Source organism: Nesoenas mayeri (assembly GCF_963082525.1).
Source record: "Nesoenas mayeri genome assembly, chromosome: 1".
Classification (NCBI taxonomy): Eukaryota; Metazoa; Chordata; class Aves; order Columbiformes; family Columbidae; genus Nesoenas; species Nesoenas mayeri.
Genome location: NC_137541.1, coordinates 69,242,083 through 69,268,719, shown reverse-complemented (window position 1 = coordinate 69,268,719; position 26,637 = coordinate 69,242,083). Strand labels below are relative to the sequence as shown.

The 26,637-nt window shown below is 37.9% G+C and overlaps 1 protein-coding gene across 1 annotated transcript in view; it reads left to right on the top strand.

The window, feature by feature from the left end:
- The window catches only part of VWF (von Willebrand factor), a gene marked incomplete at its 3' end in the record, with an annotated part of 145,307 nt that overhangs the window by 54,223 nt on the left and 64,447 nt on the right, over nucleotides 1-26,637 (top strand). The window contains exons 19-30 of the mRNA XM_080343088.1: nucleotides 1,192-1,295; nucleotides 6,626-6,764; nucleotides 8,418-8,552; nucleotides 11,666-11,812; nucleotides 12,451-12,591; nucleotides 14,256-14,375; nucleotides 14,995-15,151; nucleotides 15,716-15,874; nucleotides 17,027-17,162; nucleotides 19,806-21,145; nucleotides 21,910-22,029; nucleotides 24,320-24,463. Of these exons, the coding sequence (XP_080199214.1) occupies nucleotides 1,192-1,295; nucleotides 6,626-6,764; nucleotides 8,418-8,552; nucleotides 11,666-11,812; nucleotides 12,451-12,591; nucleotides 14,256-14,375; nucleotides 14,995-15,151; nucleotides 15,716-15,874; nucleotides 17,027-17,162; nucleotides 19,806-21,145; nucleotides 21,910-22,029; nucleotides 24,320-24,463 (2,842 nt within the window). The remainder of the gene's footprint in view (nucleotides 1-1,191; nucleotides 1,296-6,625; nucleotides 6,765-8,417; nucleotides 8,553-11,665; nucleotides 11,813-12,450; nucleotides 12,592-14,255; nucleotides 14,376-14,994; nucleotides 15,152-15,715; nucleotides 15,875-17,026; nucleotides 17,163-19,805; nucleotides 21,146-21,909; nucleotides 22,030-24,319; nucleotides 24,464-26,637) is intronic.

Below are 26,637 nucleotides of genomic sequence, written 5' to 3'. Positions count from 1 at the left end.
GGCTCTGAAATCCTTTTTATTAGTAGTTCCCTGTGGCAGTTCTAGCTCCTCAGAGGAAAAGACAAAGCTATTCTACTTAATTAACCTGGCATTCTGACCACATTGATCTTGTTGGCCAGTATTTAATGGTTAAAAAAAAAAAAATAATGATTTTACAGAAACAGTTTAAAGTGGGAAAGTGATATTTTGTGACTTTTGAATGAGAACGAAGAGAAGGGCTTTTCATTTTGGTATTCCATGAAGCAAGAGCGAAACCTACCTCTGGCTTTTGCAGAATGACATCCAAGTGAAAAACAGCATAACCAGCCTTGGTTTTGTTTAATTCTTTAAAACTGGCTGTCTTCAAATTGGAAAGAGAATAATCACAGAAAACAAAAACAAAACAGATAAAAATAATGGAAAAATTAAATAGTCTAACATTATATTTTTTTTATATGGGACAAATGGTTTGTTTTTATTGAAAGAGAAACTAAGGTCAGTAAGATAAAATGGAAAAAGAAAAAAATGTAGATAGAACATAATGACCTATTTCCTAGCCACAGTGCCTGTGAGAATAGAATAGTGTCTCAAGTGGACTGATATTTATCCTGGTTTCTAGGTAATAAGTAGGTTTTTGCAAAAGTATTAGTGATCACTGCAATTTTCAGAGGTGAGCTGACAGGGGGATGGGCTTTTTTTTGGGGGGAGGGGAGGAGTAGGGGGGAGATGGGGGAACAGGTGTTGTCTGTGACAAGAGAATCTTCTGGCATGGCAGCTCCTCAGCTCCTCCTCACTGATCATCTTTCAGGTTTTAGCCCAGCAGAGCCCTATACTGCTTTGCTTTTCTGGTAGCTCATTCTTCAGTTTGTTGTGTGTAAGAAGCACATCTGCTCTCTCTATATTCAGGTTAGCTATCCTGGTTTTGATCAAATTGAACTTTCTCATCATGAAGTTCTTCTATAATTTATTTTCCCAGCAGCCTAAACTGGTGTTCAGCCCCTGAAACAAGAATATGCTTTATATATCCATAACTTTATTTATGTTAACGGGAATAAATATTAGCAATGTTATACCTTTCATACCTTACGTAGTCTTGAACCATTTTCTGTACCCTTTCCTTTATTCTTTATCCACATATTCTTGTGCTTACTCTTCAGTGTACTGGCACATACCAACAGACCTGCATCCTGACAAACTGTGTGCTTTACTTAGGTGCGACATGAAAACAAGTGTGTTGCTCCTGAGAGATGCCCATGTTTTCACAATGGAAGAGAATATGCCAAAGGAGAGACAGTGACTAAGGACTGCAACACCTGGTGAGCCACTAGAACTGCATTTTCCTCTAGGGCACTTAACATGTTTCTAGAAAAAAAAAAAATATTCTTTACTTAATGGATTTATTTTATATAAAGTCAGGTTTTACAGTGCGATTATACACATAGACCAGTGCAATTATACACATAGACCAGCATCTTTGCGTATCGCATCAGACCAGTGCAATATCAGCCAAACTGTATCTGGTACCTTATAAAAAGCTAGCCCATGTATCTGTGCAGGTCCTCTGTAGCCTCTAGTGAGTGGGTATGCTCCTTGATTTTGCAACAAAAGATAACAATACAGGGGTTCCTGTAAGGTGGGAGGAACGGAGCCTGCTTTTTGTTGCTAAGCTCTGATGTCATGTTTCCATTTTTTGTTGTCTGGGGCACTTTGAATTAGGCCTTTTTAGCCAGAAGTATGCATAAGCAAAAAGGATATGATATGCCAGCTATAATATGACAGGAGCTCTTCAGGAAAAAGTTAAAGAATCATACAGAAATAGAGTTGACCTCTTATGTCAGATCAGTGTTCAGTCCATTGATATCGTTAAAAAAAGGACAGGGGGGAAAACGGGATTTGGTGTTATATCTTCAGAAGAAAGAGTAAGTGATCCATGTCTTTCATGCATGTCCCTATCTATCCTGTGTGGTTCTTGAAAAACAGTTTGTAGGTTCAAAATAAAAGTGCTAGGCTATAAGATTTCAGTGGAAGGAAGCCCTCAGCACAACTTGGGTAAGGTATAAGGTATTTGCCTGCTGGACAGTTCTTGGCTTCTGCCTGCACAGCTTGCTGCATTGGAGAGGTGCTTCACCCTCCATGTGTGCTTGTGGAGGGAGTGGTGATCCATTCCTGCAGAGCTCTAAGAGTCCAAGGTGTAGGACATCCAGTCACCAGAAGTGTGGAAACTGTTCCCTTTGAACTTAGACTTCAGGATCTCTTGTACATATTACCTAAAATGCCCCTGCCCAGCTCTGCAGCAACCCCAGGAAGTATTTCTGTCATCCTCTGTATGACTGGGTGGAGTTGGAGTCATTTTGGTTTCTTTTTTGTGCATTGAACTTTAAGCAACAGGGATTTCAAAGTATTGTATTTTTGAACTTGTGGGACTGCTCCTAACTAGTATAAAGTAGACAAAGTAGACATAGATATGAGGTTTATGTGTTTTATGTGGTGGGTTGCTTTGTGGTGGTGGTGTTTTGCGGTTTGTTTTTTTTTTTTTTTGATTAGTGTTTTTTGTTTGTTTTGGTTTGTGGTTTTTTTTGTGGTTTTTGTTTGTTATTATTATTTATTTATTTTCCTTTGCAGCTATATATTACATTGTGAAACATATACTATAATTAGATCTGGGGGAAAGTATGTTTGAAGGGAGGAAGGTGGAGGAGAAGGTGGTGTATTTTTATAGATATATATGCTATAACCTGCTTAGACTGCATATAGGTAAAAATAACTCAGCTGAAAAACAGACACAATGAAAATTTTAGTGAAACAATAGCATAAAGGCGTAAAACTCCTAGTCATCGTAAGCAAAATTTGCAAGATTCTTCACAATAGCCATGCAGAGTCTCTTTATTTTAAGTCATAATCTTCAATGTTAAAATAATTGCAACTATGTTGCTTCATCTTGTAACTGCCCTTTTCTTTCTGGCAATGCAATTGTAAGTGACATTTGCTCTAATACACTGAATTTTCTTCAATATCAGAGTGAATAAAATGTTAGAAATCATGCTTTTTCTCATTGATAAAAAGTTCTTCCTCTCATTTTAGGTATTTTCTTGAATGAGAAAGTAAAATTTGAAAAAGGTCCACTCAAATATGTCACTAGAGCTTTTTTGAACTATGACTTTGAAAAGCTTCATGATAGTTCTCAGCAAATATCAAGTCAAATGTCATTTAGAAAGTGATATAGGAAATTACTATTGCTTTGAGAATTACTAAGAATTGAGAGTCTGCATTTTGGAGGTCATATCTTCTTTTTCTTTTGTTTTTACTTTTTGTACTGCTTTTGCAGGAGTTCTCATTCTCACTTGTTCTTAGCCAGATGTGAACACCTGCAAACGCAATATATGAACCAGAGGTGTCAGATTTGGCATTTACATTCAACTTGACATATGGGAGACCTGAATTCATGAACAACGGAATGTCTCCAAGTCTAAGCTAGTGGCAAAACTTTGTTATGCTATGTATTGGGAATTCATTGTAGAGCTCAGTGAAAATTTTGGAATAACATATATGAAGCTGTACACAGCAGAAATTTTCTAATCTGAATCTTGCTGCACCACGTACTCTATAATCTATCCATGTGCATATATACAAACTCGTGGTCTTGCTCTACCTACTAGCAGAGTTTTAATAACATAGAGTGCAATAGGTTTTGTGTTAAAGAAGTTCTTTGAAGAAAATGTATTGCATGATATTTACTATACTGTAAAGTGTTATCAAGATTAAATAATGCTTATGCCTGGGTTACGGCATTATTAGAGAACTTGGTTAAGTACCTGGTTTTCCTTTGGTTAGCAATTTGATCTTGGGATCAAATTCCTGATTTTTTACATCTGTAAAGTGAGGATAGAATTCCACTTTCCCTGCCCTTACAGAGCTTGATTAGAAAATACCTGGGGCAGGGATGGTGTCCATCTGCATTCATATAGCATTTAGTAGATGAATATTTCTTGAACCTCAAGGAAGCTATTGCTTATTATATTATTAGATTATTAGATAAGGTGTTAAATGCTATTCTAACATTTCAAAATCAATAAAAAACAAATGAGTGAGCAGATTTTCTGCTTGTTTAATTGTTTGCTCCTTGTTTAATTTTGTTTGCTCAGTCTCTTGCAGTCAGCAAATCAATTTATTTCACTGATCAAGAGCCTGTGGATGCCAAGGGAAAGATCCCCTTTCATATCTGTAGCTTCTGTAGCAAGGCTTGTAGTTCTTCAGGATATCTCTGGAAAAGGGCAGGGGGACTGAGTGGATGCTCTTTATTTCTCAGTTTCCCTCTTTCCCTCATTTTAACATGAGGATAATGGTATTTACCTCCTTGAGCCTTATTTATCATGGAACCATGTAAGATTTAGATTATTATGTATCAAGCAATGAAAGGATACGAATGTTCTTGGAAACTCTCATAAATTTAATAATGTTTGGTGTTGAATATGTCTGGTTTGATGTAACCATAAAGACTAGGAACTCTACTATTTTTCCTTCTGTCCATTACACTGGTATAATTACACTGAAATCAATTGAGTTATGCAAAGATAGGAGAATTTGTTTTCTTTGCATTTTGAATATCCACTCACAAGATGGTCACCATGTGTTTTGGGTTTTTTTGTTTAGTTCTGTTTTGTTTTTTAAAAGAAAACAAAACCCAAACCAATGACAACAAACAAAAGGGCAAAAAGAGTGCAAAAGAAGGAGTGAAGAAATAATAAACTCGCTGTCCCTTTCATCATGCCATCACTGGTTTTGCATGTAGTGACAGTGCAGTACAGCTGCTACAGCAATGTGGTTGTAATGATATCAAGACCTTAACCCTGTGCCTGATTGCTCTTCAGAATTCCCCTCTCCCTGAAAAAACAAGGCAGCATCTTGTTTTGTTCTGCACGTCAGGATGTCTTCTTTTCTTTCTTGCATATTCTTTGCTTGTGTGGAAGTCTAGGACATGTCCTTGACAACATTACCTGCCAGCTATAAAGGCAGGGAACCGCTGGTGTATCTCCTTTCATGATCAGAAGTCTTGTCACATCTCCTGTCACATAAACTGAGATTTCACTTGGAGTCCTATTTGTGTGTCACAGAAATTGAATTATCCTGTAGGGCAGACATTCTGGTTTCATCTTCACAGGAGACCTCAGGGGACAGTGTCACAACATAAGGCATTCCTCAGAGGGTGTATGTATATATGTACCTATGTACAGAAAAGATAAATATTTCTATCCATATGTGTATTCTTGTCAGACCGTGAGGTAATGTCTCCAGTTGCTAGGTCAGATAAACTATCATGAAGATTAGATGTAATTAAAGAATAGAGAGACTTCTTTAGAGAAGGGTAGCATTATACTCAAGTATATAATCTGAACAAAAGCCACTGGGTAGACTGAATTACAGCCCAGGTTACTTGGTCCCAGAAGTTGGTCACTAGAGTAAACACATGTCCTTTGGCATCAGTTGGATATTAAATTTGCTACTGGTTTGGCTTTCGATGAGGGAAAAATGGGCAGTACTGCAAATACGACAGGGTTGCAGATATTATACTTCGTATTTAATTGAAATGGTCCTTAGAGGGTAATCAATCTGTTTTTTTCTAAAAGGTTACTCAGAGCAGGTTGTCCAAAATAAAATAGTAATAGTTTTAGGAAATATTCTAGCAGGCTCTGTCTGGGCCTCTTTCTGTAATAGGGAAGTTCAAAAAGCATGTAATTCTACATTCAGCTTGTGAGAAAAAGGGAAACGCATTCCTTAGTCACTTGACACGTTGATGCACTATTAGGATTTTTGCACCCTATCCTAAATATGTTAATTTATGTTAATGAGCAAGATTATAATCTGGTGCGGGTAGTATAATGTCAATATCTCAAGGTGGGTGTCAGAGGATGGACCAGACTCTGTTCAGTGGTGCCCAAAGCCATGGTGAGGGGCAACGGGCACAGACTGAAACACAGGAGGGTCTATCTGAATATGAGGAGAAACTTCTTTGCTGGGAGGTGCCAGAGCCTGGACCAGGCTGCCCAGAGCGGGTATGGAGTCCCCTTCTCTGAGACATTCAAAACTGCCTGGACCGGCCTGTGTCATCTGCTCTGGTGACCCTGAGTTAACAGGTGGGTTGGACTGGACGATCTCCAGAGGTTCATTCAGCCCCAACCACTCTGTAATGCTGTGGTTCTGTGATCTTCTCTGCCCATCTCTGGGAAGCCAAGCTGTTGGTTGTGGAAACCTCTCTAGATAAGAAATACAGCAACTCAGGCATGGAGCCCTCTAAGAGTGTGTTCTCAAGGCCAGACACAGAGAGGATCTGCTGGGGACATACCTGAGGATGGACAGCAGTGTAGAAAACTGCAGAGATTCCTCACAGAGCTGCAGCTGATGTCTGGGTTAAGACACAGAGGGGAACAAGGTTCCTTTTTGGTCTGCAGTAGGTTACTCCTTGCCTCAGGCCCAGGCAGAAATATTGTCTCCACTTTTGTGTCTTTTGGAGTGTCTTCAGATCACGAATGCATGTCCTGGAGGCATAAACTTTTGTTCTTTCACTTTGCCTACAGCACCTTTCATTCTCTTGTTGATTATATACTTGGAAATAATTCTAACCGTCACTGACTCATTTCCTCTGTTACAGTGTGTGCCGTGGTCGAAAGTGGGAATGCACCAACAATACATGTGATGGCACCTGCACTGTTATTGGTACAGCTCATTATTTGACATTTGATGGATTGAAATACAAGTTTCCAGGAAACTGCCAATATGTGTTAGTTCAGGTAAGAACATGTCAAATGCTGAAGCTGTCTGATAATATATAAGGTGTTTTACACCAGGAGAGAAGCCCAATGTTTGAATAAATCACAGTAAGATATTCTTAATTACTAAATCAGGTGGATAGTAGAGGAGGGCAGAGCTCATTAATGACTTCAAAGATGCCTTAAGAACTTTGAAGATTGCATTGTGTTCTATAGAAGTGATTTAGGTTGCCATATGTCTAGCTAGCAGTCATAAAACATATGACAGCAGCATGGCATGGAGAGGAGCTGTGTGAATCTCATCTCTAATAAGGAACTGTAGATACCCATAAATCAATCTTCCCTCATTATCCACTGGCCTCTATCCTGTAATGATGGTGTACTGTCTGACTGAGACAAGAAATGCTCATTGAACTTTCTCTAAATGCTTTCAGAGCACAGACTCTGCTTGTTCGGTTCAGCAAAGTCACTATTCTGTTCCATGCACCAACCTATTTGGAGTACACAGCATACTAACATCAGCCTGCAATTTGTGGGAGTCACCAGAAATTTAGAGAATTAAATAAGAATCTCTTATCTACCGATGCAAATCATTTTGCATTTGAAAATGTGTATGCAAAAGAAGGATTTCTCTGAAAATTTGGTCTAAAACTAGATGGATCCACTTCTAGTTGGTAACAACAGATAATGCAATTTAAAAGTATCAGGTTTTCGGGGGGGGCTATGTTTTTGTCTGTTGACAATTTTCATAAGGCACATTCTTCCTTGAAATTCTCCTTGGGCAGGAAAGTGTGATCAACCTGTCTCTGACTAAGTCTCTGAAATATGCTCCCACCCTGATGCCAGCTGGATTGCCTCAGAAGAACAATTGCTCTGACACTAGTTAGAGCTCTGTGTAAAGGTCTTATGGGTAGTAATAGCATGCAGTACTACAAAACTACTTAAAATGAAAATGAGATCTGTTTTTCTCGGATTACAAACACAGAGAGCTATAGACCAAACAAAAATGAATGAACAAAAAAATGCCACACACAACAAACAAACAAACTCGAAAGGTCTGGGCGTCATGAGTTATCATATGAAAGTAGTACTAACTCTCCATGCACCTCAGAAATATTTGACTGAAAAGAAAATCAATACATTAAACTAATTAATTGCTCCCCAAAAAATACGTTGGCAGTATTGTAATTATTATTCATGTACAGGTGGGAAAACAAGGGCATCGAACTTCTTACTCAAGACTGTGCAACACATTTCTTTCTAAGCCTTCTTTCTAACCTAACCTTCTAGGTTTATACTTCTGTTTCATCATTAAAGCTGTAGAGTCTTGTTTTCACTGTTAGGTCAATTAATTTCTATATATATATAGCTGTATACTATGTCCATTTTACATGTTTAAAATATCACAGATACTGTAAAAGTACAGGTCTTCCTTGCAAAATATGCACATGTGTGTGTCACTGTCAGAGTGGACCTCATTTTTTAAAGGTTGGACCACATGAATATCAATGCTAAGCATAACATAAATTAATATGGGAACAGTTGACATGCCAACACCTTACTGGATACAGAGTGCACAGGATATTATCTGAGCCTTCCTTTTTCTACATAACTCTGTATTTGTTTTTCAAATGTTCTACATTAATGGCTCATTCATTTATTTTTGCCTGATAGGATTTCTGCAAAGATGTCTCTGGGACATTCCGGATACTAATTTCAAATGAAGGCTGTGGCTTCACTGGAGAAAAGTGCACCAAACGGGTCATCATTCTGTATGAAAGTGGGGAAATAGAGTTGTTTAATGGAAATGTATGTACACTTCTGTTCTCTTTCTTTCCCTTTCTTGGGGGAAAAAAAAATCAGTTTTTTTAGTATGATGAGGCATGAATGGCCTCATGCCCAGTGGTTCTTGAAAATTAGATATAAAATGAACAGATTGGCATAATTAGAATTATCCATTTGCTCCCAGTGGTATAATGTCATTTTGGTCTTTCTGTTTGATGCTAATATATTTTTCTTGGATAAGAATGCTGTTCAATGCAAGCTTATATAATGAATGCCTTTTCTAAACATGGGAGGTCTAGGTCTATCTCAAGCAAGGTTAAGTGCAAGAAAGAGCTAAGAAGTGACTAAGCCATGACTAGTGAAACTTCAGCTCTAATTTAGCCATCTGGAGAACTGAGAACACAGGAAAAAAAGAAGTCATGGCTGAAAGAAGTTGATACTGCAGAAGTGAATATCACTATCCTTTCCCTTATTTGAAGTGTCACGTGGCAAATCCAGATCACTGCCTTCTCATTTTTTTTATTTCCCCTTTCCTACCAGCAAACACTGAAGGATTAACCAAGAACCACTTCCACCTCCCATGTCCCCCCCACAGCAGGAAACAAGATTTCAAAAGGGCAGAGTTCAGCTCTTTGCCTGGGGCACTGTAACAATTAAGACCCCGTCTGTGTGTTCAAACATTACAGAGCTATAGTGGATTATAGTGTTTCAATTGCTCGGTTTTCCAAAGTTCTCTGATCTGAACTGGCATCTGGACCAGAGATTTGCAAAAATGTTCCCAGTGAAACGTGAAACCACTCTACATTTGCCTTGTTGGGGGTTAACAGGCAAAGCTGAAACAGGTTTTGCGTAGCCTGCAAATTGCTTGCAAATAGCTGTGTGCCACTGAGGCTTGACAGGAACATGTAAAACATGACCATTATTAATATTGTCTGTGCAGTGCATCTTGTCAGCATGTGATCCACGCAGGCTTTTGGTTGCTGGAGGAATGAACATAGGCGATGTTTGTTGTGCAACTAATTCTTTATTACTACTGCTAAAGAATCCCCTGCTTCAGTGAGGGTGAATAGTAGTATCAGTCTGCAGAGCCAGACTTTATCTGAAAGCTTTTGTAGGAGACAGACTGTTCAGAAGAACTGTGATTCCATTCGGACACCGAAATAAGGGAGGGAAAATACAGGAGGCAATAAGGCACCCAGTAACTACAGCAACACAGAGTGTTTAGTTCCTGAGAGTACGTCTTTTGCAAGGACTAGGTCTGTATCACAAGGTTGTCCACATGACCTTGACTCAATTTTTAGCTGTCTTTCTACTGAGTTGAAGGCTCAATGTAATATCTGGATGAGGTTTTCTTAGAAATAACAGCAATCAAATGAGGGATTAAGGAAAAACAACAGATATGAAGATGCTTAGGCAAATTCTCACACAGAGATGACTTCCTATATTCTTTTTCTACAACAAACCTTAGAAGCAAGCAGGAGAATCAGGACCTTTTTTTTTTTTTTGCTATTAAAATGTTTCTAAGCACCATTATTTAAGTTGCTATTGTTTTGAGAGCACCTTCTAGTTTTAAGTAAATGGAGATTTAATTGAAGTATTTGCGTGCTACAATTCTGGCTCATATTAAAATAAAATAATTATCATTAAATCATTTGTGTTCTTCTGAAACAAGTAAATGTGCCAGACAGCAAGGTCAAAAGTTTATGACTTCATGCTTGGGCTAAAAGCCTCCCTAAACATAGAAATTCTGTAATTTAGATGAAGCTCCTAGCTCAATTTTGTCCTCCTCTCTTTTTTCCCTTTAGTTTGGAAAAACAGAGACTACTGGAGATATTTGGAAGATAAATGACCAAGTGTGACTAGGCTGTATGTTAATATATTGAGCACAGAAGAAGATGAAAAAGTTTCCAGTTCCTAAAATAGTATTTTGAAGTATTCTTCCTCTAATGACATTGAAGTACCTCTTTAAGAGACCCTTGGAGGATATCTTCTCTGGGGATAACTTTTCTAGTAATACCCCAGAGATTAAGAGAACTGAATTACAGGACTTAGCTTTTACTGAATTGAGCAAGAAGGAATAGTGGGATAAAGAAGTATTTTGCCCTCAAAGTGGGGAGTAGAAAAATGGTTTGCGGGCTCCTCTTCCTTCTTTGCTTTAATTACTATTTGTACTGGAAGTTTTCATTGGCCTCTTTCACAATTAAGCAGTTTTCAGTTAATGCATTAGTGGTGCTTAAAGTAACAGCCATGCCAGACATGTCTCTCCAAATCTGGTTAATAATCCTATTAGTGTTCCCATTGAAAGGGGATTACAGTGTGAAAGAAAGGATTTTAAATTAATCTCTTAAATTCTTAGTAGCTGGAGGCGGTGAATTTGCAGCCAGATGGAAAGAGAAAGAGGCACACAGGGGAAGTGAAAGTGATGTAAAAATGGAGACACTGAAAGGAATCTCTCAGGATTTTTCCTGGCGGTGTAGCTGGTTGGGAAGAGAGTCCTTCCTGACTTGAGAATGAGGCTCTGGTTCTTCAGAGGCCACTGGTGCATGTAGTTCTCCTAGTTCACATTACACTTAAACCTAACCACCCCTTTTGTCACTATCTGTCACTGGAGCACAGAATTGTTAGTTTCCTAAATAAAAAAAAAAGATTAAATAAAAATAAAACATAATTATTCTGTGAACCATTGACCAAGTGCTAAACTGATCATTAACTAGATATTCTCTGTCCCATTTATCAGCCCTGCTTCTGTTTAGCAATATTTGCTTTGTGTGTCAGCATTTGTGGCGAGTGTATGTTACATGCCTCATTCAAAATTACAGAAATGTGATGAGATTGAAATACTGCACTTGTATCCTAATCTGCTGTTCAGAAGTGTTGTTTCTAGAGCAATAAATTTATCCATAGCAGCTTTTCAGTGTAGAGACAAGCCTGTAATGAGTCCCGTACCCATACCTTGCTTACAGTTCTGCAAGTGCTCCAGAGCATCTGGATAGCGTATGGGAATTATTTATTCTCTGGAGAACAGCATGTTTGAAAATAGCTGTTAACCTATGAGCATGTGTCCTACTGGGAAAGTGACCTACGTGAAATAGGAATTAGAGACATGGTAGAGAGGACACTGTGCTTTTCTTTTTCAGGTAAACATTGAGGTACCTCCTAAAGATGAAAATGATTTAGAAGTCATGAAGTCTGGACGTTATTATATCATTTTACTGGGGAAAAGCATCAGTGTGACCTGGGATCTGGCCATGGGAGTCTCAGTTATCTTAAAAGGCAATTTGAAAGTAAGTGGGTTTTTTTGCTTTGCTACTTTTTGTCACTAAAGAATGCAGTTAACCTGTTTCTGATAAAGAGCCTTTTTTTTTTAATGCAGACAGGTTGATAGATTCCCATGGAGGCACTTGCTTGAAAATTAAAGGAATTTTTTGTAATACCATAAAGTTTGCTTACTTTCCTGGTAGTTCAACTGTAAGAGGTAAATTCTGGGTCATTGGAAATGAGTTATGACAGAAAGGATGGATGCTATGCTGCCCTAGAATAATTGCAAGTTGAGTGATTTCTTCTGTGTTCAAGAAGAGCAGTATTAAGACCCAGATTTACTAGTGATGGTGATAGGACTGTCATCTCCAAAATTAAAATGGGATTGTGGGGACATACTCTAAATAGTTAACAGGCACCACTGATCAGAGTTGTCATCTTGCTTCCTGAAGTACTTGGATACAGACTTGTCCTACTTTCAGCAATTCAGAATGGAAATAGGAGCTAAACTTTCTCTGTGAGACACCATGTCCATTTTAGTGAACTTGGCAAGGACAGGAATAATTCAGTTTTCAAGCTTTGTGCCATTAAAGACTTCTTAACTAAACCCTAAGCCAGCCCACAGATGTCAGATTTATGTATTTTGTGTTTCTTTCCCTCCAAGGATCAAGTGTGTGGTCTGTGTGGAAATTTTGATGGAATCCAAAACAATGATTTGACCAGCAGCAATGAACATCTTGAAGTAGATCCAGTTGACTTTGGGAATTCTTGGAAAGTTAATCCACACTGTGCTGATGTTGAAAAGGTGATTGTGAATGAAGTGTGAAAACTAATTAATATGGCTTACAGTATCACTTGAGTGGGCAAAGAGGTTTGAAAGAATAAAAGTAATAGAACTGATCTCCTTCCCTCGTATTTTTGCCAAATAATATTATTTCCTGAAATCCGATAAAAGATCAATTAACTTATTTAAGGTCTCTGCACTACCTGGCTTCAGATAAATGTCAAAATACTCAATCTGTGTGATAGAGGCTGTTCATAGATTTTGCCAGCTCAGATGCTTGAAATCCATTGCTTGAAACTGCAAATCTCATTTTAGAGCTTAATCTAAAAAAAAAAACCAGCTGTAATTTTCAGACAGGGAGAGTTCAGATAAAAATTTCATATTTCCCTATCCAAAGCTCTATGTCCCAAATCTTAGTCCATTTATGAACAAATGAAAGTGAATTTCTTTCTACATGCGTCTCAATGTTCTTTTAAAGAACATTCAGCTATTATTTTCAGATTGGAGAGGCTTGAACAGAAAAAAGCAAGGTACAGGAGGGGAGGACGTTAATGCCATCTATCACTGCTTCTGAATTTTGAGGAGGATATCTGCCGTTTGAAAGTATTATCTATGTCCTGGTGCCAAAGACTACGTGATTTCATGGGGATACTAATTATGCTACATATGAGAGTATACTTCCTCTTTTCCAAATACAGAGTTTTGAAAGAATGAAATTAAAAAAATCGATTTGTCTTAAGCTGACAAATAATTATGGTCAAAAACAATTCCAAACTAAAAAGCGAGAGGAAGCAACTTGTAAGACAATTTGTTTTGATGTTTGTAAAATGAAGTATTTCATTCAGATGATGCTTTTAAGGCTGAAAACTTAACCTTGAAAATTTGTTTGCATTTTCAGAGAGAAGAAAAATGCCTCTTTTAGATCTTTCCTTAAAAGATTTAAATTATCAGAAAATAAAGGAATTTTTTTGATCACATGAAATCTTTTCATTTAATTCACTAATTATGTGCAAATGTGACATAGCCACAGTATTATCTTGCTGAATATCAGTTTTTTGGTATGACTTGATAGGTACACAGAAGAAGTTGCAATAATGAGTAGTGAGACCTCAGGGTAAGACTGAGAAGGAGCAGCTTCTTGTTCTGGTGTAATAGGCACAGGACAAAACCTGCAGACTGTCTCCATGATAAATGCCATGTCAATACTCATGCTTCTTGTTCTTAGATTAATTTAATTAATTAATCATTTAATTAATTAAATCAATCAATCAATTAAATGGGAGATGTGGGGACTAGTGAGCCATTCTTCTTCAGTAGTGGCTTTGGGTATTGCCCGCTGAAGGCTGATCATATTTGTGAATCTTGTGGGCCTTCTGTAGTGCTGTGAATGATAATTTTTCAGGGTGGGTTTGGTACAGAGTGGGACTTTCTGTCATCAAATATCTATATTAAAACTGCAGCCTACAAGTAAGAGATGGAGAAACCATAAGGCGTGACCTGCTCTGCATTCTGTGGTGGCAGGATCTGTGCCTGTCATACAACAGATTGAAACTTTACTCAAAGAAACAATTTCATTTGTCATGAAAAATGTCTGATGCTAGTAAGTCTCTCACTTCAATTTGAAGAGTCTGGAGGTCCTGAAGGCAAGGCTAATGCAATGTGTGCTTGTCTCTTCCAATATTAAGCCCAGCCGGGAACAGACCTTGATGTCTCCACTGTGTAATGGAAATGTAGTGAAGCAGGTGATGGTAGAAACGTCTTGCAGCATTTTGTCTGGGGATCTCTTTGAAGAATGCAAAAATCTTGTGAGTATTGTGCCATGTGTTTCATATTCTTCAATTCTGAATGATATGTGCTGACACTGATTACAGCTGAGGGGGAAAGTGTGGTTGTGCTGACAGCATGCAGGACTGCAACTAGGCTGACTAATTGGTGTTCTCATCTCTGACACTGTCCTGTAGCTGATGCTTCAGGGGAAAATGCAGAATAGCACCTAGTAGAAAGCTATACAATAGTTTCTGCTTGAGGGAAATTTTACTCTAAAGCCCAGAAACAGGCACGGGAAGTCAAGCACAAGGGTTGAGATTTGACGAAAGAGGGAGCTGAGCCAGTGTAATGCCATTCAGACTACATTTGACCTAAGCTGCTGCACAAGAGGGTATGTGGACAGGGCCCCAAAAGGTATTAAGTTACCTCATATGGTGACTATTAAGAGACAATAAACTTCAGTGTTTATAATAACTTTAAGAATGTGTCCTGATTTGAGTCCTTGCTGACATCAGCAGAAAGATCTGCACTGATTTATGTGGCACCTCAGCTCCTGGTGAATGGAGCAGGCAAACCATCTGAAAGTTAAATATGTCTAGAAGAAGGAGGCAAAGGGGAATCAGTGAGTGTATTGTACCCTATATTTCTCTTTTGCAGGTGAATCCTGAGCCCTACATAGATATTTGCATGTATGACACTTGTACTTGTGAATCTATTGGGGACTGTGCTTGCTTCTGTGATGCTATAGCAGCCTATGCACATGTCTGCACACAAAAAGGTGTTGTTGTTCACTGGAGATCACCAGCTCTGTGCCGTAAGTACAGGGCATCTGATGAAGAATTGGGTGAAAACATTTGAGCTTTTAATCAGTAAGCTGTTGGCTAGGATAGATTGTTCTTATCCAGCTCTGTTCCCCCTGATGTCTGGAGAAGTTCACTCTAATGGGACTGGGCTAGCAGCTTGTGGTGACATTTCCTTTCTGTTTTATATTCAGAGCCATAGCTGGAAAAATAATCCCTCAGTAAAGGGATTATGTTTGTTTGTACTAGAAACTATTATGAGAAAAAAATGTTTTCTGTATATTTTCTCTTTTTAAATTAAAATTTAAAAATAAGTTTTTGCAATTGTTTTTATCCAAACCAAATATCTCTGATCTACAACAAGTACTTTTTTAATGTGGAAAATATTAAGTGTGAAGAAGTGGCCTGCCCAGAATGTAGTAAAATAAATATATTTTTATTTAAAGGTGGAAATCTTTCTTTTTCTATGTATATGTGCTCAACTTTGTACCGATTTTGGTGTCATAGTTCTGAGAGATATGGTGAACACGCTCTTTTTTTTTCTTTTTTTTTTTTTGTCCAATTCTTTCATTCCATAGCACAAAGCTGTGAGGACCTGAATAAACAACAATTAGATTATCAATGTGAATGGCGATATAATAGCTGTGGACCTGCTTGTCCTCTAACATGCCAGCACCCACAGCCTCTGGAGTGCCCTCTTCAGTGTGTGGAAGGATGCCATGTACACTGTCCTGCAGGTAATTCCATCTTTTACTTTAAGCAATGACTTACCTTTTTCTACTCTGCTTCTGGTACTTGTAGATACTACTGTAGAGTCTTTTTTTTTTTTTCTCCCCTAAGTGTTCCTATTACTTGAAAAGAAGCCTTATAGTCCAGAAATATTCACAGATTGGTAAGGCTGGGTATTGCAGAATACTTAGAAGTAACAGTTAATCCCTTAACAAACTCACTGATGTGTTTTCACTATGATTTCTTACTGCATAGGGAGGAAACTGATGAGGCACCCTAGTTTGTGAAAAGAGCACAGTGTGTGGAGGGCATTAAGTGGTGCCCAGAAGTAGAGAATGAAACAGTGCCCACAAGAACAAGAGAGGATGGGAAAGGGGTGATCAGGAAGGAAGACAGGAGCATGAGGGGCTGTGTAGCAACAGACGTGGTTCACTGTATGGTTAAAGGAGGGTATAAATTTGTGCTGAGTATTCATAAAATGCTCTTCTTCAGAGTAGCTACTGCAGTGGGGGGAACCCATTGCCTTGACCTGCTTACTACCTCCAAGGCCCGGGAGGCAACCTTCTGTGAGCCCGAGCTTTCAGCTTAACTCTTCCCAACAACTGTCTTGTAGAAAGGGGAAAGGAAAAAAAAAAATATGGGAAATAAGGGACAGGGAGAGGAAAGACAGACAGAAAGGGAAAGAGTAAAAGATGAGCAAGATCTTAAAGGAGAGGGAAAATTCAGATGAACAAATATAAGACGTGAAGGCAAAGAAAGCAGGTATTTTAAGACCCAAAATAGCTATTCTGGGCCCTGCTGTCTCTGACCAGGGTGAGGTAGGGGATACTGGGCAAAATAAATGATAACCATGTAAAAAGGAAAAAGACATTTTCTACTGTCATCTTCAATGCTTTATTCTAAAGATGTATTCACCTTCTGTATGGTACTGACTGTTGCAGGTTATACATTGGGTCAAGTACTTCCAATATCTAAATAAAAGTGCTTATGAAATAAGGAAATACTTCTTTGTGTCAAACGGGCAGTGATGATAACACAGGCAGGGGTTTTTTGGGTTTGTGGTGTGTTGTTTTTTATTTTTTTAGCAAGATAAATGCAACGATTAGTTTTTCGATTCATGAAAATTGGCATCTTTATATTACTGTGCTATTTTGAAACAGGGAAAATACTTGATGAACTGTCACTGGATTGTGTCAGTCCAGAAGACTGTCCTGTGTGTGCAGTTGAAGATGTCAAGATCCCACATGGAAAACAAATAATTTTGAACAGAGATGATCCACAGCGCTGTCAATTTTGGTATGATGTAGTGAAATTGAATGCCTCTTGAGTAGGATAAAAGGAGAGAGATTAAGAACATCCGCATCCATAAGAAACCCTTTTCTGTCAATATCCCTTTGCATACAATCTGAAACTGAAATTTTTTAGTGATGGTTGGGATTATAGGTTGTCAGCTGAATTTAAGCTATTGAAATTCATAAATTTATTTCAAAAAAGTCCTTTTCCCAAGTATAGGTGGCCCCACTGGCTTCAGATGTTCCACTTCTTTTTGTGTAAGGTGTGATTCAACATCAATAAAGCCATCAGACTTTCCTTTTGCCAGTACTAAAAAAATCCTACATACAGTGAAAAATCTGAACGTGCACTCAGTCTAGAACTCACTGAGATTATTACCAGTTGCAATTGTGTATTATTACTGGAAAACCAATTTCCCCAATATTTTAAGATGATATCCTGTGGCCTGATCCTGCCTGCATGTGTTTTCAAATATGATAGAATTAATGGCAGGGTGCACGATGCCATGCATCATGCCTGATTGGGGCCTTCAGTTACAATGTAACAGAGCCTGATTTTCATTCTGTGTACTGCCCAGTGGCATATTATGCCAGAGTTTGTAGTATCTGCAAGTCTGGCATTCTCTGGCTGTCTAGACCTTCAATGGATACTTTCACTTGTCAGTCATAACACTGTGAACACAGGGGAGTTTTCTATCTTGAATTTGTCCCAATTTATTAGAAATCGAGTTGTAAAACTGCAGGAGATATTAGCACAGACTAACATGTTAGCTCCAAACACTCTGAACCTCACAGAAGCTCTAAATGGGTAAGAATTTTGAATTCCTGGCCTCTTGCCGAGGCTAGCATACATCTGTGCCATAAAACCAGGGCATGAGACTGTTAGGCTGATCGCTTAATTTTTTTTCTTTTTTTCTTTTTTTTTTTTTTAACAGTATAGATGAAGAACCTTGAATTCCACCAAAAGGTCAAAAAAAGAACCTTCATAAATGCGTCTCTGTTCTCTAATTTTTCGAATCCTTAATAATAATTTATCTTAAATGTTGATACACTGGCCACTGCTCACAAAAGATTTCAGTACATTAGGAAAACTTACCTCACCAGGGAAACATCCTTTTGCATAGCTGTCACCTAATTTAGATGACTGCACCATCTGTACAAACAATAGAAATTATTGCACAAAAAAGAATTTTATAGCAAATATCCAAAGGAAATTGGAAACTAGAAGAGACTCGTTCATATTAGGATTAAAATAATAAATCTTCTGTTGCTATATGTTAATGCCAAAAGTAGCTGTGCATCGTTCAATTAAGAAGACACTAAAACCAGCTTGAATAGAACATGGCACTGGGAGAACTTAATCTGAGATGCCACATGTAAAACAAAGTATTTTCCTGGAAAACAGCACCTTCTTCCAGTGTTGGCTTGTTTAGTTTGTACATCCATGGTTTTCTCTGGTAGTGGAAACAAGCATTTTTTAGTCCTTCCTCTTCCATAAACTTTTCCTTTTCTGTTTCCTACACTGTCCAGTAAGACAAGAGAAGTATATTGGCTGAGTCTGTACCACCTCATGCATAAGTACAGTCATGTTCTTTGCTCTGAGAAATGATGTGAAACATACAACCAGGACTTAGGGAAGAAGTGTTAAGGCCTTGCTAAAGATAGAAAGAAGTTCCTGAAAGGTGAAGGGTGACAGAGGTGAAAAATCTCCTGGGAGCACAGAAAGGTGCATAGTGGAAAAGGCAGAGATGGGGAAAAAAGGAAAAATGGGACCTGGCATGGAAAAGGGAATTGAAAAATGTACTGACTGAGGTGAAGGCAAATGTTTAAGGAAGACAAATAAGAATAAAAAGAGGAAAAAAAGCTGTAGATGAAATATATCATTTGATATGATAAAAAGGACTGAAACAGAGAACATGGTGAATAAGAGGAAGATAACAAGGGCATAAAAAAAAAACAACAACAACCAAAAAAAAAAAAAAACAAAAAAAAAAAACAAAGGACAAACATAAGCCAAAGCTGAATTCAAAACAAAAAACCAAAATTAAGTCAGGAAAAAGAAAAGAAAAGTAATGCACTTTAGAGGCAGAAAAAAGGCTGCATATTGTTTTCACTGAGGTCAAAACCTAGGTAAACCTAGCCTTTTCAGACTCTGCTAAGTCATATCAGAGCTAAAAGCATCTTTCCTACTCTGTGATTTTAATTAGTGTTAGATGCCTCCAGTTTGCCTCACGTTTTTCTTCCTTGTGAAACATGCCAGATCTGCCAGTTCAGTCCACCAGTGGCTTGAAAGCAGCTGTATTGCTCAGGCTCAGTGGGTTTTGAGACAGTTTCCACGCACAGATTTTACACATTCTGCCAAGGGCTATTACAAGGAGAATTTTCTGTCAGTCACATCATAACTTGTCATATGTTTCCTGGATCTAAACAACCATGCATGAACATATAGGATTTAGCTGTTCAATAGCTTGTGGCAAGTTGTGGGGAAATGAAGCAGGGAAAAAGTAACTCGCATCATGTTTTGGTATTGCTGTATTTTTGAGATATTTATTTTTGTATGGAAGTTCTTTTGTTACATGTGGGTGATGTGTAGTTATAAGTACTGATTTTTTTTTACAGCTAAGTTTGTTGATTTTTTTTTTTGTAGTATGTGTGAAGGGAAGAACTTAACCTGTGTAGCCTGTGAACCAGTGGAGGAAACCCCAATGCCAACAACACCTGCTCCAGAGGAGGACATTGAACTACCAGCCAGTGAATACGCATGCAGCAAGATGATGGACTTGGCCTTCCTAATGGATGGCTCCAATAAACTGTCAGAAGAGGACTTTGAACAGCTGAAGACATTCATAACTGGCATGATGAAGAAACTGCACATCTCCCAAAAGAAAATCCGAGTGTCAATTCTAGTGTATAGGGCTGGCCCCACAATCTATCTTGGCCTTAAAGATATCAAAACACAGTCCCAGATGAGAAAAATTGTCCAAAGCATAAAATACACAGGTGATGAAGTAGCATCTGCTGCTGAAGTTCTTAAATACACTGTGTTTCATGTGTTTGGTAAAGCAGAAAGGACCAATGCTGCCAGAATTGCAGTGCTATTTATAGCCAGCAAGTCTCCAGGAAAACTCCGCAGCATCCTTACAGCTTTAAAGAATAAAAAAATTGCAGTAATGCCTATAGGGATTGGACCATATGTTAATGTGGAGCAAATCAGGTTCATTGAAAAGCAGTCACCAGATAATAGAGCCTTCCTAATGAACAATGTATTAGAGCTAATGGATAATAAGGATCTCCTCATTGATCATCTATGTGATCTTGGACCTGAGGAAAGTTCTCTGTTACAAGCTACATCCACTCCAACAATATCCAGTGTGTTATTACCCACTTTGAATCTCACAACAACACAACCTCTCTCAGAAAATCCCACCCCAAAAAGGTTGGACATTGCTTTTATTGTGGAAGGATCTGACAATGTAGGGGTGGAAAATTTCAATATAATCAAGAAGTTCCTCGAGAGAGTGATCATAGGAATGAATGTAGGACAGGAAGATATTCATGTTACGGTCATGCAGTATTCGGAGACTGTCACTCTGGAGTATTCTTTTAGGGAAATACAGTCAAAGGAAAGTATTGTTGAGAAGGTGAGGAGCATACCCTACCAAGGAGGGAAGGCTACCAACACTGGGAATGCCCTTGATTATATTTCCAAACACACATTTACACCAGTGAATGGGGGCAGGCAAGATGTTCCTCACTTGGTATATATGGTGTCATCCAACCCTTCCACTGATGTAATCACACGACCTCCCAGAAGCATAAATGTTATTCCCATTGGCATAACCCCCAATGCAAGTATCCAAGAGCTCAAAAAGATCAGTCAGCCTAATAACCCAATAATCTTACATAGCTATAGGAGACTTATTGAAGAAGCACCTGAATTAGTGCTGCAGTCATGCTGTTCTCGTAAACTTTGGACAGAAAATCCAGGTAAAGTTGGATGTAATTTCTGTATCATTTCCTCTTTCCTCTGTCCTGTCTCCTTCATTTCCCTCTCACATCACTGAAATTTGAAGAAGATTCCCATATCTCCTTTGTTATCTTGTTGTCCAAATGCCAAGGAAGGACCATTTATGTTCACTGGAGTGTGAGGATGCTGCCCCAGTTCAGCAGTACTGACCTGCAGCCTTTCTTCTGTAAACTCAGAAATCCTTGGCTCCATTTGTCAGTAAAGTACAGTAGCTTTCAGATAGGTTGGAGAGTAACAGAAGAAAGAAAAAAAGTTAATTTGAGGAAAGCAAATGAGAATATACTTCCTTTTTCCTGAAGAGATTTCTACCCTCTCCCCCCAGGCCAGGGTCAATCAAGGCATGGTGTATTTTGTGGTTTTTGATTGTGTTTGTTGCTTTGCTTTGGTTTTATACGGTGGGTTTTTGTTTGTTGTTTGGCTGGTTTGTGTGTTTGTGGTTTTTTTTTTTTTGTTTACTATTCTTTTTGTTTTAGTCCTCTAAGAGTAAAATAGCATTAGTAAAAAAGCAAGAATTGAAATACCCATGTATCCCACTGTATATAAATCTTAAGGTTTTCATTGAAGAGGCATCACTCATTGTTTCAACTGATCATTATCTTGCTTCATTTTCTCAAAAAATGCAGGTGTCATCTCTATCCTTTCTGCTCCTACTGATAAATTAGCAAATGTTACTTCTGGTAATCATGTATAAATAACTTTTTTTTTTTTTGTCCCACCTCCTCAGAAATCTGCAACAAACCAATGGATGTCATGTTTCTTCTGGATGGAAGTTCCGATATTGGAGCATCAGAGTTTGAGGAAATGAAAAACTTTGTGCGGGCATTTATTGAAAGTGTTGAGATTAGTATGTATCTCTCTTTTATCTCAAATAGATAAAGAGGTTTTGTGTTTTCTTTGCTTATACAGGACAAAATACCTTCTCAGTATAGGGTTTTTTTTTTTTTTAATCTTTCTTTTTAAAGGACTCAGTCTGATCCCTCAAAAAATTGAAGTTTATATTGGGGAAAGCAGAGCTTTTGATTCAGACACAATCCAGGTTCCTCCCACACAAAGCTGTTCTGGCTCAGATGAATAAAGATTTCACATCCAATTCAGGGAACTCTGTGATGAATAATATCTAGGACAGCAGCTCTGATGAGCACTTACATTTATACTGTGAAGGACATAAGATGTATATATATGTGCCAAACAGGCAAAGACATCCCTGTCACACAATGGAAACTTAGCTGAACTGCTACTCTGTGGCAGAAAAGCAAAAACAAATGCTTGATTTTGGTTCAGTTCTGGATTAAGTTAAACAGACTTGAAAATAATAATTGAAATTCAGTTCTGGTTCAAGTAAGAATGGAAAATTCAAAGGGTTTTCATTTCAGATTTGATCCAACTGCAAGGTTTTGGTCTTTGGAATGCGCATTTTTGGTTCTCATCAGTCCTTTTTGTCTAACCTAGAGTGCTGGAGGAGACGTTTAAAGATTTACTTCCCTACCCATGTTGAATGACAGACGCTTTCTGGGAGTGCTGAACTCACTGAGCCTGCAGAGTATGTGCTGATGGGAGATACATCTCCAGTTGCATCATTCGGCACAGATATTATCAGTGCAACCACCCTGGCAGAATGCCACATATCCTGCATATACATGAAGGGACCATGTGTGAAGGGACCATGTGGCACATGTAGTAAATCAGAACATTGTATGTCCTTGCAAAATGTCCATCCATGTGGCAGGGGCTGCACAGGACGCTGAATTTTTCCCGGTAGCACTTATCTTAAACCTGAATTTTTGATCAGAATTGTACTTTTTCAATTCAGCATTCATCCATTTCCACGGAATAACTGCTGTTGCTGCTGGCGTTTTGGTACTGAGTTTGAACTATAACTGTACTTATGAAAGAGGTGATTACTAGCACTTGTACTAATTAGAGAGTTCATATGGGAAAAGTTAGCATTTCTGTATGTCTAGAAAGACTTATATTTTTTTAGAGATTGTACATGGAAGACCTTCTGTTTCTGAAAATTGTATACATGCAAGATATAGAGAAGCAAGCCAAGAAAAATAAGCAAAAACTAAACAATAAAACAACAGACAATTTCTTTTAGCATAGCTATTTTCCTTATATTTGAAGCCTGTAATAGCAAATGTTACATCATTAATAACAGGACAATAATATTGTAGCTATGAAATGATTCCTCACTACGGCCCTGATTTTAAAATAGTTAAGAAGACTGTGGAAAAACTGTGAGCAGACAACATTCAGAGTAGACAACATTCAGATCAATATAGGGCTGCAACTTTTGGGTGTATGTAATCACAATTATTATTAACTCCATTAATAAATATTTTACAAAGCATTGATAAAGAATAATATGCTGTATATATATAAGTATCTTCCATATACAGAAGTCCTTCTAAGACCATGAAAAGAGATACAGGTGATCATTATGAACAATGTCTTGCTCAGTTCAATTCTGCAAGTCTGATATTCATTAACTATCTATATGAACCCTCTGTTAATAGTTTTGTTCACACTTCTTACATAATGTACGAAAGAAGCATGATGTCAGAAAATAGCAGAACTTGGAATTTCTCTTTACTCCCCTTTGCACGTCTTGTTCCCTGGGTGCACCATATTCCATGCTGCAGCTTGATGCATGTCACTCAAGTGATGTATGACAGAGAGAAATTTGCATGAAATCTAGTCATCTGGGGAGCCTGGCCCACCAGACAAATGGGGCATCAAACTACCACTGTTGCAAAACAATGTGCAGATTAAAAAAAGTGATGTTTAAAGCATTTTAAAATGGAAAAGGAATAATATTTGGAGATTATAAAGTTCTCCAATCATGGCCAAATTGGTCTGAGGTAAAATACTTCATGCTGATTTCTGAAAGAAAAGCAACTGTTTCCAGCAGTACTAGCTTTCTTTTTTTTTTTTTTTTTTTTTTTTTTTTTTCCCCTCCACTTGAGAATAGTTCAGTTTTGACCTTTGAATTGAAAATGTATCTTTCACACTCTGATTGAAATTTGCTATCTAGTTGTGCTCATGTAAAACACAACCATAATGTATCCTTTAGACTTATTTTAAAAAATTTGTATACATTGCTTAAAATCTGAATTTTCTGCTTTCTACTTCAGGCAATACTTCAATGCATGTGTCAGTTCTCCAGTATGCCAGGGAAAATAATCTAGAAATTTCATGGAATGTGCCTCAAGAGACTGAAACGCTTGTAGAGATGGTGCATGCAATTCAACAAAGGGAACAAGGTCCTACCAGACTAGGTGAGTGATGTTGATATTTAAACAAAAGGAAAAGAAAAAAAAAACACAAAATAAAAAAACCACGACTAAATATAGCCTGTCCCAAATCACCAGTTTATGTCAGTGCTGTTGTGGCAATGTTCTGCAGTAAGACTCATTTTTTTTTTGTTCACTTATATATTTACTATGTGTATATTTCTTGGTAAATCTTCTATTGTCTGTATCAAAATGTATCTGTAGGTTACTCAAATTAGGATTTATCCTAATGTATTTTGGAAAGAAGAAGACTGTTTTCTTTTTAGCCTTGAAGTAATTATCAGGATTTGTATTCATTATGTTTCAAGCAAGCAAAACATAATTACTAAGTAAAGACTTTGATCATTAACCTTTCAACATCAATTAGTTGATTAGATGTTTAGCAGCATATCTGCTTATGCTGACTTCAATAGCTACCCTCACCAGATGTTTGTTACTCTGTGTTGAGCCAGTGTAACTGACCTGGTTGAAAAATAACTTAGCGAAACAGTAGTTATATTATAGGTGGTTCAGTTCCCTTGTGCAAGTTTCTGTGCTGGTCTCACAAGGATTTAGGGTAGCACAAGGCTGGAGATCGTACCAAGGAGCAAGGATTGCCTAAGGTGGCACCTTAGCTGAAGAACTACTTGTGAAACATCATCTTTTGTTCCAGCAATCTGCATCCTAGAAAACATGTCCACTTCAATATTCCTGTGTTAAAACATAACACAGATTTCGCACTGGGTCTGTGGCAATTCAGTACATGCACATGTATCAGTTGTAGGGTTCAGCAAAAAATGATTATCCTACAGCATATCTGATCTTTGACCAGATACCTTGAGAATTTTGCTCTTCTGGACTGGAACCACATTTCCTTTGTCAGACACCTAGCATTAGAGTCCTATAAGAGTTGGGGAATACACAGATTTTTAGGGTCTTTGGCCTACTTCAGACTGTAAAGAGTTATTGGTGCAGAAAAGTGAGAAATAAAACCTGACTTCCATAGTTCGCAGGAGGATTAGCTATGATTACTTTCTCAGCCTGGAGAAATAAAAATACCAGATGGCTGATGAGACTTCTATAGGCTCATTGTGGGATAAATTGTTACACACAAATAGATAAGTTTCATGAAGCCTTCCATGTAATGTGTATAGTAAGCCATACTGAACTGCAGGATAAACAGAGAAAACATTACCTTTGGGAAATGAAAGAGGAGAGGCAACCACATGACATACTCGTTAGTGATTTGTTTATGTCTCATTGGAAAATGCTCAGAGACCATGATGAGGGATGTGGTATAATGAACCAAAATGGAATAGAGTCAAAGTAGTTCCTCCCAAATGAAGTAATGAAAATAAGTCACTGTGGTCCTCTCCTGCACCTTGTAATGTGTGTGAATTCGGCTGACTGTGTAGGAGACTCGACATCCATGGGAAATGCTGGTCATTCAAGTTATTCTGTGTTTGGGCCTCTGGAAATACAGAGGCTGCTTAAAAGGTGTATGTGGCTCAGTCTGGATGTTGCAGTTCCCTAGGCAGATTTGGAAATATTTTATAGCCTACAGAGGGCTTGATCAGGATTTACCTATCAAAAATATCATTACTATCAGACCAGAGCTGTTTCTTCTCATTTGCACTGGCTTCCCTATGGTAGAAACACTAACCTGTTGCCATCAGTGCAAAAATCTTACTACAGAAAGTGTTCCCTTTTCTGTTTCATTTAACTATAAGGAAACTCCAGGAAAGAGATAAATTTTATTAGTAAGAAATAATGAAAAGCTACTGAGTATTTGAGGGCATAAGCAGAAAAGAGCAACCTATACCACAAAGCTTTCCCATGCTTATGCAATAAGATAACATCATGAAATTTTGGCTCATGTAACCTTCTGAGAAGAAGCTCTAGGGACATTCAGACGTAATGAAATTGTGTGAAACTTCAGCTTTCTTTTTTTCAGTTATTTCTTAGGTGACTACAAGCAATAGCTAACTGTATAAGGCTTCATTCAGCTAAAAGTGATCTATGCAAGAGAACTGAGAATCACATAAACATGTCTCTGTTCAGCATCCGTTGGTATTCAGAAGCATCACAAGGAGCACAGGGAGCAATCCATGCAGTAAATATCACTTAGTGCTTTATAAAACCATGATTTTCATTGCTTATACCTTCAGTAAAAGCAGCTC